The 12,637-nt window shown below is 43.7% G+C and overlaps 2 protein-coding genes across 2 annotated transcripts; both read left to right on the forward strand.

Annotated features, from left to right (window-relative positions):
- Positions 1-9,108: 9,108 nt before the first annotated feature.
- LOC131665836 (uncharacterized) lies at positions 9,109-10,427 on the forward strand. The gene is made up of 3 exons (XM_058937997.1): positions 9,109-9,620; positions 9,802-9,922; positions 9,964-10,427. Exons 1-3 carry the CDS (start codon positions 9,369-9,371, stop codon positions 10,383-10,385), a joined length of 795 nt encoding a protein of 264 aa, XP_058793980.1. The 5' UTR covers positions 9,109-9,368; the 3' UTR covers positions 10,386-10,427.
- Positions 10,428-10,581: 154 nt separating this feature from the next.
- LOC131665837 (myb-like protein AA) lies at positions 10,582-11,960 on the forward strand. Its single transcript, XM_058937998.1, has 5 exons — positions 10,582-10,592; positions 10,738-10,969; positions 11,032-11,218; positions 11,272-11,492; positions 11,556-11,960. The coding sequence occupies exons 1-5, from the start codon at positions 10,582-10,584 to the stop codon at positions 11,901-11,903; spliced, it is 999 nt and encodes a 332-aa protein (XP_058793981.1). The 3' UTR covers positions 11,904-11,960.
- Positions 11,961-12,637: the final 677 nt, after the last annotated feature.

Here is a 12,637-nt window from a genome sequence, read left to right on the forward strand (position 1 = left end):
CCTCCTCTACAAATTTAGCATATGAACACTGCAATGTGGTTTCGACGAAATCGCTCAAAAATCCAAGAATGCGCTCTCCAAGTTATCGCTGAAATACCTTCACGTCCGCGCGGGATAACGAATCCCGTGAGAAACCAAAATCGCTCTCGCGCCGGCACAATAATCGTTCGGTTTTACTCCCAGCGATGCAATAATAATGATGACGACTTCGCTCGCGGGATACGACAAGCGTCCCGCGACCGTTATTTGCGGATTATGCTGTCTGGCACGCGCACGCGTCGAGTTTTATTCGGCTCCCTCCAAACTTTCGGGTATGAATGGATTTCTCGGCTTGCCGCAAAGGATCGCGAGGTTGCGCGCGCGCGATCTACAATTGAACGGCAGCGCAAGCTCCATTTCGACTTTGACGAGCTCGCAATTAGCCGCCTGCTTCTTTCTTCGGGGATTCTGGATCGGCCCGTTTTTCAGATGATGAAAAGGCTGGGTCACGCGCGAGCTGACATGCCGGCGAATTGCGTTTCGAAACGCTATTATTCAATGCCACCGGAAATAGATGCGGACCCGTTCTATTCTTAAGCGCATCGGTTATTGTCTATCGGAATACAATGCGTAGTAATCACGTGACTGGTATAACGCACTTTCCTCGTCAGATGGATTCTTTGTCGTCTAGGTGCAAAGTTGCGCGATGCGAAAGCACTCTGGCATTGATCGATTGTGAACTAATAATTCGATAGGCCTCGTTTTTCGCCAGATCAACGTTTCGCAATCCTATCCTGGATAATCACGCTCACACCGTAAAAAATTATTTCGTAATAATTTTCCTCGGAAATCAGCTTTTCGTCCCCCTCGCTTGCCGCGCGCGACCCGAAAATAGAAGCTCGAGCTAAATTACACGAAAGCAAATCCCTCGCACGCAACAATTATAGAGCCGTCCACTCTCGCGGCACAGGGCCGTTGCAAAATGAAAGCCAAAAGCTAAACACATAACGCCATTGCACTTGACATTGCCCCGTGCATACTCGCGCGGCAACGTCAAATTTTTGCGTAAACTTCGCGAACTTGGCTTGGCGACGACGCGCGCGTGCTAAATGGCCACGGCTTCCGCCTCTGAAAACTAGAAATTTTTCCCTTGACGCGCGAAATTATTGCGACGAGTGACACTTTTACTTTTTTTTTACTCTTGATTGTCCGTTGAGTGGAAACACACGTGGCTTGGAAACTACGATAAAACTCATTTAAACCACGTCTACGATAAAAGCCGATGCGAGCATGGGTTTCGAATTCCAATTTTTTCGAAGTTTTTAGATTTGAAAAAGAAATCGGAAAGAAAGTTAAAAAATGCTTCCCTCGTGCCTTTCTTTCGTTATATGACTCGTCACACGGCAGTCCTTGGCTCGTGGCCACGGCCGATACGTTCGATTAGTATTTCCGTCAGCGTTCGGTCAACCCTTTTTGAACTGAAAACTCCACTCGAACTATATTGCCACTCGACTCAAAGATAGGTCTCTGGAGGCAAGCTGTCTGCTAAGAAATCGATTTTGGGGGAGTTTGGAAATAGTTTTTATTGGGTTTAACCATATGTAAGTTGTGTAAGATTTCTTTTGATATTTGTTTATTCGTGTATTTTCACCGATGATTGTTAACACTTTATTATCTACAATGCTCTTATTTACTAAGAAGTATCTTAATATGAAACGATTAATACTGTCGGTAAAATCATGAACAATGAATTATGTATTTAGCCACAACAGAAAATGTTCGATTACTCACTGATAATTTTTTTAAGTGGTCAAAATCCATAATACCTGTAAAACCACCAATAAACCCTAATCGAACTCGAAAAAAAACTATTCAAATCCACAAGAATAAAACTAGATGACGTCTCTATACAATATAATTTTCACAGAAAATATATTTCAAACAAGATCTCGGCACTAACGTTATTTTTGAAAGTGTAAGAGACGCGAGAAAATTTACGTCGACGGATGTGATCACGTCACGCGCACATTGTCGGAGGAACGATAGGATACTACTCGTAAGTCATGATATGACACCTGTGATGGCTTAGCCGAGAAAGCTTTCCAATATTAGAATAGGTGCGTAACTTTCGTGACTCTTCTCTATCCGCGCTGCGTCAGTCATTCTCTCTAAAGATATTAAAACAAATTTCAAACGGCGTATTTTTTTTGCTTCTCGATGCTCGGACTGATCTGATCCGGAATCAATAGACTCTGCCAGTTTGTATCTCTTCCGACAATAAACAAATCATCAAGCTTCAATTGATCGTCAAAGTTGACATAACGAGGCAAGAAGGTATGGTCGCGAAAAACCACAAAAGCCCATAAGCGAAGCGAGATCATGAAAATGCTCTTTCAAAGGCGCTATATACAGTTGGCAGTGGCAAAAATAGGTGGTTCGGCAGCTGTCGATCGCGGGCGCACACATATGCCAATTATCGTACGCGTGCGTGTCGGACTTTTCACTTTAATATCGCTTGCGTCACGAGCCATTAAGCCTACGTAAGGAGCGTTGAGAGATCGATTTATGCGATTGTGATTTCAAAGAAGAAGGCGGTATGGATTATTGTTGACAAGAGAAATTATGTGGGTTTGTTTACTGTGAACGAAAAGTGAAGTTTGGTCGACAGATTCGCATGTACAGTTGTTGTTCGGCCGATAAAGCGAGATTGAGAAGGTTTCAAAGCATCAATTGTATATTTTTTAATAATTAAGATGATGTAGTTAGAAGGATATTCTATTGAATTACACCAGCTAAAACATATGATCTACAATTTGTATGAAAATATTTTAATTGACTTTAATACGAAGTATCAAAAAGATATAAAAGTTAAACAATTTTTTTCAAAATATTTTGTTATTCACTTTGAAATATTTTCATTCTAAATTAAAAAAAAATAATACAACTAAAATGATGATAATATTCTCTATTAAATATAATCAAAGTAATTTTTGCAAAAGACAAAGAGTTCCTCAAAAAATCAATTTCTTTTGTAATACAATTGAACTTTAACTACTTGATAAAATTAAAACCAAACCAATTAGATAACAATGAATATAATGGCAAGTCGGTCAATGAAGAGCAAGCCTCATTTGTTGACTTTCACAGGTGGCCGATTTAAAAAAAGCCTTTCGAATGATTTATAATTAAATTGACTCTCGCTTACATATGTTGCGTAGTTTCTTTAAATGGATGCATCGACTTAATTTTTTATTTTAAATTTCATTGGTTACTGGGCCGCTGTATGTGGCATTCAGGAAATAAATCCACATATTTACGACGCTCACAGAGACGTAACATTTGTTATTTGGTTTGCTTTTGTAGTGTTTACTTCAAAGTGAAGATAAATAGTTTTAATGCGTAAAAATAAAGGTTTAATGACGCGAAATTGCCATTCGCCGTAAAATTCTTCAGAATATACCGGAAACGTGTTTCCAAAGCTTCTCTGTATGTATAGTTTAAGAAGAAAAATAAATCATAAACGATCGTCATTAAATTCTATTTACACATTCGTCCCAAACAAATCTCAGTATCTCTGACAATGAGAGTCCATTGTCGTATAGGTAATATAGTGATATTCCCCTTCAAGCCATCAAATGAACGCAGGCGGCGAAAATAAAATTCAACTAACGTGTGTGTAAGAACAAAAACAAGAAAATCGTCATGTTTATTAAGAAATGAAAGAAAGAAAAAGTTTACAAACATCAGCACGTAACTTGACAAGCGTTGAAAAGCCCTCGTATCAACCTGTAAATTGATAAGGATAATTGGACGGGAAAGGGATAGAAAGGCGTATTTGTCACTTGATGTACCCGTCGAAAAATGCTCAAGTTGACGCTTTGCCACGTAGGGACCATTATATCGACGAGTACAAATTTCGTGCGCGCGGAAAGGTAAATATTTGCCGGAGGCAGCGAAAGTTTATTGCGGCATAAATTTATCAATCGAAGCTTTTATGTCTGAGAAGGGAAGCGGGAGGGGAGCTTTTAATGGATCAATTATCGCGCTCTTTCATCAACACGCCCGGGTTACTGGAGATCTCCGTTATTATTTTTCTTTTTACAGAAAAAGCAATTGACGCTCGGTGAAAGGTGCGATTTTTTTGCTTTTTTCGCCAGACACGAGGTTCGCTGCGTAAACAAAAGATGGAAATTGTCAGTGAGCCGCGCGGCGACGGACATTGAACGAGCGTGAACCTCGTCGCATGCCTGGCGTCAACGAAGAAAGCCGTACCTAGTATGTGGTGGTACTTGTCGATGAACTGCGCTGTGCTTTGAATGCCCATGAGTGACAAGTCAAGATCGACGTGGTAATAGTTGGAGTCCAAGCCGGCACACACTAAGCTCGACATTCGCACGCAGCGACGAAGCTTTGCACACCGGTAAGGCCGCACTTCATCATTCGCGACACAAAGCCACCCCGCAACACTTTTCTCTGCTGCCTTGCACTTAACCGGATGCCTGCCCGAAGACAGAGGCGCGCGAGAAGACGGATCAGCTGGCGAGCGTACCGGCGACTGCGGACTGTCGACCGAGCTACCGTTTACTCGCGGCCTTTGCCGAGCATTGCCAGCGAGAGAGAGAGAGAGCGCGAGAGCGGACCGAGACTATTTTAAAACTACTGTCCTTCCCCCTGCGAGAGCGAGCGAGGCGAAGGCTCGAGTGTGTGCGCCGAGGGGATGGTGGCGAACAAGTGCGAGACTCGAGCGACGAAAGCATTGTTCGCGTGCGAAGTCAGCTTGATCGCAGGAGTGACGGAGGCGAGTCAATGAAAACTAGCCTTCCCAAGTACGTCATTAACAACCGTAATAATATCGCGTCTGGTCCAGGGCGCATTCGACTAATCATTCACGTGCCAATTAACGAACATCTCGTTTCCTTCTTCATTGTTCGGGAAAGATTTTGGCGTGGCGCTAATCTGGAAGAGACGAAGAAGTATGTTTTATGACGAAGCCAGCCACTGCGCAATGATTCTCTTTGTTGCGCCGCGCGTGCGGCAATCCATCCGTCGTCTATTTTCTTCGTCACGCGAGCACAAAAGATGCGCGCGTGACTCACAGCGTCGATTCGGAAGTGAGAGCGAAGCGCGCGAGAGGCGAACGACCCGTTGATTCGCCAAGGTAATTGATGGCATGTGACACAGATTTCACTTGGCTTGGTAAGATCCAGTGCTCGCCCTTCCGCGGACGTTCGTCACGTCCGATAAAAGCAATAGCAAATACACTCGGTACGCGACAAGTGATGTTGCAAAGAATTCCGCTCGCGTGGCTTCTAACGGCTTGATTTATGGAAAAAAGACACCTTTCACTTGGGGAGCTTACTATTTTCGTTCTTTACAGATAACTAAACAACGAACGTTTTCGCGGCTGAAACACATATATTTTCTTTTCCTACAAAATATTCATCGTCATTACCAAGTTGGATTTATACTCGTAACCTCTTGGAAGAGATGAAAGTCAGACGAAAAGATTTTTTTTCGGAAATCTTCGAAAGAATAGTAGCGTATAAATAAAAAAAGTTTTATCGGGATTATGATTTTCAGAAAACTTATGATTTTTATTTTTTTCTGTGCTTCATTCCCCAGAAAAAACGTACACTTGGCTATCAAGCTTCCTCTTGAGAGAATGATTCGGATAGTCTAATGATAAAGATTAAAGGCATATTTTATTCGAGAAAAATGTTACAAGTACTTTTTAAACATATATCACTTTCAAAGAAATATATTGCGACATGAGTCAACTTTGTCGAAAGTATTACAGAAGGATACTTGCCGACGAATGATTCAACGTATTATAAAAGAAAAGTAAGAGCTCGCGCCTCTTTGCCCTCTCACATTTCTAATAAATTAATCTCACGCTCGAAAAGTATTCTTAATTCTGTTATTAGCGATAAATAATAGTCGGATTTGCGCGAACGACTACGTTGGAAATGTATATTTCAGGAATGATTCCCCAGTTCAAATGAAAATATTCATTTTCAACTGAACTAACCAATAACTCATAACAAAATTAATCAATTAAACGCAATTGAGGTTCGAGATAACGAATCACGGGAGGACAACCATTAAGTAATTCTAAACGAACGAAAAATCATCGAACTCACGCGAGACACGTATTACCGACATCTCTTCCGAGAATCAGATTAACTCCGGCAGACTGTACCACTCTCTACCAGACTCTACCATCTCTCTCGCTCTCCGCCCCTTATGATATGTAATAGACGTGGAAATATTGTCATGGGCTGCGTGAAATCTAGTTCTCGTTCATAATTGTTTTTTCCTCTGTGCTACTCAATTTATGAGCGTTTGGTATGTGTATGATTTTTACCTGAAATTTTCTTGAGCCATTTATACAACTAAGAATTGTGAATAAACGTTGAAATTTTATAATACAATTTTTTTTCAATTTTTTTTTTCAACGCAAATTAAGTTTATTCACGTAAGATCGTAAAATTCAACAGTTTATGACCAGTGTCGTATAAATTAAAACATCGGTGTTCGATATAAATTACAAGAGACGCTTTCTTTTTTGAATCTTAATCTTTTGATCCCATCATTACAAAACACCATATCATAACAGTTCAAGTTCAAAAATCAGAAGCGATGAATGGGAACAAATTATAAATCATCGCGAAAAGAAAAAGAAATTCGTCGGCGCATGGGAATCAAAAAATAAACGCACGCGGTCTGACAAAACGCTGCTGTAATCGACTCACTTCAAACGACTTTTCGGTTTATGGGTTTTAATTGCAGGTTTGAGGTAACTTTGTCTGTTTGTTTAAGTTGAAGTTACTCTGTCTTTTAATTTAACGAAAGATTCTTCAACGATTTTAGAAAGATTTTCCATGCCAAATTTGTAAACAATTTTATAATAATATTTCGTAGTACACTGCATTATGCGTTACTTTTTTCAATTTTATTTCGAGTTTTCAAAATAGAAACTAAAGAATAATTTGTATACACGAGTGTTTTTTCAAATTATACAAGAGACTTGGAATCAATTCTCGTACGGATGCGACACAAAAGATATCGAGATCCAAAACTACAATTAAAGAGAAGTGGATCGCCGAAATAGAGTGAGCGAGTATATCTCGATAAATTGACCTCGCGGAAAAAAGAAGACGAAAAAGAAGCTCACGTCGACGACGGCAACTTTCGCACGGCTCGGCTGCTTCCTAGCAGGCGTGATGTCACTCCCAATTTATTTCTAGCAGCGGTTTATCTTTAGCGCGCTCACACGACGACGCGTTTCCCGGCGTCTTCCCCCCGTCGCGTTGCACGTACATACGTATACACGCAAAACGCGAGAGCTCGGTGTACAACGAATCAAAGCGAAATATATAGCGCCGTCAAGATTTTTGGCGAGCTGACGTGCGCGACATTCGAATTTATATATATATATATATATATATATATATACATATATGATTTCACGTAATTTTAATTTAATTACTATAGTTAGAACTTGTGCTCTCTAAGCTATGAGTTAGTTGAACGGTCTTTGAGTTGATATTTCCAACTATTAATCAAATTGTTTTATACGCACGACTTGAGCGTGCGAAACAAATCAATTACACTAGAAGTAAATCTTTCGCGCTAAGTGAATAAGTAACCAGTCGCGAATCGAAAATTCAAAAATAAGTTCAAAAAATCGTTAGAACAATAAAACACTGTGCAACAAAAACTCTTGGCAGAATCGTGGAAGCCTATCTATAAACAATAGTATGCCCGGAAGCGAGAAATATAACTCGCTAAAAACACTGGCATAACCCCACTGTAAAATCGACAGTTGCGTAGCGTACATCGGTTTTCGCACGTGGCAGTCGAGTCACGGTAGTCATAAAGCGGCGCGGACTCTTTTTAGTGCTCTTTAGCACAGTTTTTAAACTTTAACAGCCTGGACCCGTGTGTGAGCGGGTAAATAGAAAGAAAAGGTAGAGAATTGTTTGCGCGATCAATTGAACGCATATTAGGCGTATCTTTTTATTCTCTACAAGCGACCGCTGTGGAAAACCAATTTTCTTTTGTTAGATGTGTGACGATAAAATAACAAAGATTTCTTTTTAGAGAAATATAAACTTCGGCTTTTCTTGGTCGCGAAGATTTCGATGTGATTTTTTTACCGTGAAAACAGCTTGGACACAATCGGTTTGGTTTTATTTCGAACGACTTTACGCTGCCGCGCGGTTTCGATATTCGCACATTCGCAGAATGTTAAAAAATTGCATTCTGAAACGAAGGAGCTTTGGAAGTGGCTAAACGTTCATATGGAATAAAATGTTTGATCGGACATTGACAACCCCGCTTTCCTACATAAAAAAAACTAATTAAATAAATAAAAATAAAATGTTTGCAATAAAATTATAATTATGATAACAAGATAGATCGTATCCAAACACCCCGAGCCAACCAACATCGGAAACACAGAAAACTTGGCGCAGTTCGAAAAGCCGACCACCCGGAGCGCAAAGCCGTAGGCTCGTTATACGCTTCGCGTGAGCTTTGGAAGACAGCCAGTGAGAAAATGCGAGAGCAATTCTGATAATCAGTCTATCGGACATTCGACAAGTGTTCGACAAGCGGAATACAATGTCGACGATGTACGCGATGATGCACTTCGCGCGGAGACAAATGTATCGTCGTATTTCAAGATTGTTTATGAGAAAAGCGATATCTCTTAATTCCACGCAGTGATAATTTGTTAACTCTTTAAGCTAGAAGGTGTAAATAAAGGCGCCGTTCTTGAGAAGTAATATATCGACGCTCTGACCTACGAAATAACGGATCTTGCCAAATTGCGAATCGCGAACTGCAACGGCGATAATGCTGCTATTTGATATAGCGTATAAATAAACACCGTTCGCGAATCGAAGCGTAGACTGAACGTCGAAAAATTGAAAGGGATAAAATTTGGGAAATGATTCTGGCAAGAAAGTGCAGACGCGTCGAGAGCGCGACCTTGCGAGAAGAGCAGAGCACAGTAGCAAGCGCGTCACTCGTCGCTCCTGTTCGTTCTCGTTAATTTTGGACTGTTTGAAAAGCTTCGCGCGCCGTACACAGATCGGTTTCTTCCATAGTCACGCGCGCGCCAGCCAGCGTCGTGTCGGCCTAGCTCCTTTTCGCCGACGAGTCTTGCGCGCGCGCGTCGTCGCCCATCATCGCGCGTAACGTAAATCTCGAAGAAACAAAAAAACCAACTAACCTGTACGCGAGCCGCATCTGACTTGCCAGGCTCGTCCAAAGCCGATAACCTCGTCCATTTGGCGTTGCCGATAAATTGCAAGTCTCTCGGTATGGATCGCGCGACTGGCCCCTCGGAGCGCACCGGCCAGACTTGAAGTAGCTCGGCAGGCATGGCGGAATTCCTGTCGTTGTATCGGAAAGATTATCGCTGGCCGCGCCTCAAGCCGCCGTTCGAGCGCACGGACTTGAGGTGCAAGCTCGCGGTGCCGATGAGCGCGGAGGAGGCGGCGGCGTTACAGCTGAAATGCGGGCCGCAGAGATACGGCGACGTCAACGAAGATGCCCCGAAGCTCGGCAAAATCGGGCCGTGCCCCAAGACCGAGCGACTAGAGTACAGCGAGGAGGACGCTTGCTTGAAGAAGGTTCGTCATCCCGAGCGCATTAATCACGCGCGCGCTAAGTCGTAAATCGTCGGCGGAGCGCGATTCTGCTCAACGTTTTCCAATTAAAATAACGCCGCGCCCGATTTAATTCGACCGAGTGCGACCAAATTGAAACTGATGTCGCGCTTCAGTGATCGCGCGTTCCGTTGTTCATTTGCAGCTGCTAGAGGACAATCCGAATTTGTTGAGCGTGATGCGCAAGAAACCGGTGACCGACGTTATAATGCAATTCAATAAGGATAGATTAACGAGCACTTATCAAGCTGATTTCGATCGTATCAGTGAGTGCAGAACTTGATTTATTTTCAAGCGTAAAAGAGAGATGTTCGCCAAGAGTCTTTGAATCCCCGTCTAGAAGACGAACCAGCAGCGGCGGAATGGAGTCCCGACCTCTGCCCGCTGGACGACGCACCGCCAGCGGAGCCCGAGTGCAAGAGCAAACACGTATCTCGCAAGCAACTGCTTCGAATGGTTTACGGACCAGGCTATTGCGCACCGGGACCACCGTGTACCAGACCGTACATACCGAAGCGCAAAAAGCCGCAATTCGACGACGCTTGTCAACCGCAGTACAAACGCAAGTGTATCCCCAAGTGGACCAGCGAGTATCGAGAAATAATAAGCAGCACCGGACTCGACATCATGAGAGACGTTAGGGTGAAAGCGAAAAAGAAATGCAGAGCTATGACCAAGAATGCCGATAGGAAGGAATGCGAGAAACAATATTTACTGACCTTCGGATAATTATTTTTGGCATTTGTTAGATGTATCGCTGAAACAAATCAATAAAACTTTCGCACGCACATTTTTCGTTCGCAGAATTATTCGCGCGCTTGTTTTTGTTTTTCCGCGGAGGCACGCCGAACTCAACCTCCAATTTCGAAAGCGTATCGTTACAAAAAGAAAAAAAACAGAAAATACCAACAAACGCAGTCTAACGATGTCGATAACGTGAGGCAACCCGAGAGAAAGGGGAACAATGACTACGCGCGCTCGTAATCACGGTATTTCGATGCAAAATAGGCGAGTCATGCGCGGCAAGGTGGAGCTTGCGGACGAAAGCGAGGTTAAGTAACGAAGAACGGATCATTTACAGACTGAACGCGCGTTCTGAAAAATTTCGAAAGCCCGTGAACTATTATCCAACCTCGCCAGCGGCAGCGAAGGACATCGGAGATCAAGCCGCGTACGATTCTAGATACGTGTCGGATCCGCGTACTTACGCGGCCGATTTGCCTACCGACAATGAGTTTAAAAACAGCGATGATAGAGATTCTAACGACTCTGCGTCGGTCGGCGATACGAGCGCTAATCTCGACGGCAACTTGGTGAGTTTGCAGACTTTTAAACACTCGAGGCAAGTCACACGCGGATTTGGCAATCTGTTAAGGAGACCGATAATCGGTATCGCGACGTAGCAGCCGACATGAAGCATGAAAAATTCTTGCAAGACATCCTGTACACCAGATACCCAACCAACAAACGCGTGCCAGCTTATCACGCTGATAACTACGACGACGTTTTACGATCGAGTCACGCGCAGCGACGAGCGCAGGATTACGCGGTGAAAAAAAGTAGTCACAGTGGTCGTTAGGTTAGACGGGCCGTAATTTTTCGATTCGCCTCGTAGAGATCTACGACACGACCAACGATCCGCACAACGGGCAAAAGTTGCGAGCACTCCGAGAATTGCAACGCCGCCGCGAAATGGCCGAGGAGTATTACTCGCAAGAGATCAAAAGGCTGATCGGCGACCAGCACAATTTGGGCAAACCGACGTCGACGGCTCGGCAGACACCCCATCACGAAAACGCTTACTCTGGCGATCGCGCCAATGCCAATATCTTTGACGTGAGTACGCGCCAGTGATTTTCCTGCTGATTCGAAATCGTTAACCGCTGAATATTTTTTCAGGGCTTGGAACAGTGCGGCACGATGACCACGATAACGCGATTGAACTGCGGCTGTGCCGAGCAAGTGGTCCGACCGATCTTCACAACGCTAAATGGTCGCACTCAGCGACGCATTTGCTCGCAGGATCAAGAGGTTCGCATGAGAATGTCGGCACCCAATGCACGGTTCGTGCACTCGCATACGGCGCCCGGGCCAAAGCTCAAGAGCAAATCTTTCGCCGAACAACGCAGCGCCGGACAAGAACAACAGCAGCAACAGCAACAGCAACAGCAGCAGCAGCAGCAGCAGCAGCAGAGGGTTGCCTCGCCTGGCCGCAAGATGAGCGAGTCGTCGGTCATGTCAGTGTGAATCCTTTTGTCTTGTTCGTCTTTCTTTTCTTGTCTGTTGAGTAATAAAGAGTGAGTAGCGTTCAGGTTTTCTCGTAGTTTATTTCGTTTATCGTTCCGGCGAATTGCTGCTATTCTTGAAATTCCGAATTTTCGAACAAAAATTGATTTCAAATTATCGCGGAAAGCTACCTTCACGCCTGACGCGATTGGAGCGACGACCGAATTCCAATAAAGCAACAACGACGCCCTAGAATCACAACCAACTTCAAAGCTCTACGAACGAAAAATTCCCGTGCAAGCAAGCAATCAAGCGAATAATTCATTCTGTCGTCGCGTCATGCTGTGAAAAAGTTCTCGAGTTCCAGTGACGATCGGCGTTGGATCGCGGATCGCCAGAATTGCTCCATGTACCAAATTCTAAGTAACGATTACCCCATAATTCACCTGCTTCTATCGTCGGTGCTGAGCTACAGCAAAGACTCGTGCTCGAGCAACATTATGCTGACGTCCAACCAGTCGATAGCGTTGAACATCGGCTTGACATTTCTGAACGCGGTGCTGCACTACATACTCTACAGAATAGCCGTGGCTTTCATCCTGTTCATCAAGAGCTCGATATTCTGGGTGCTGTCGAAGGCTGATTGTTTTCTCTATCATTCCAACAACAAGCGAGCACGGTGCCCGGTCAAGGAGTTCAACGAGGACCAGGACGATTCGGCTGACGAATACGTCACTTCCTGACAATTGGTCAAG

This window comes from Phymastichus coffea, unplaced genomic scaffold (genome assembly GCF_024137745.1).
Source record: "Phymastichus coffea isolate CEN01 unplaced genomic scaffold, Cenicafe_Pcof_1.1 PCOF00054, whole genome shotgun sequence".
NCBI classification, from domain to species: domain Eukaryota; kingdom Metazoa; phylum Arthropoda; class Insecta; order Hymenoptera; family Eulophidae; genus Phymastichus; species Phymastichus coffea.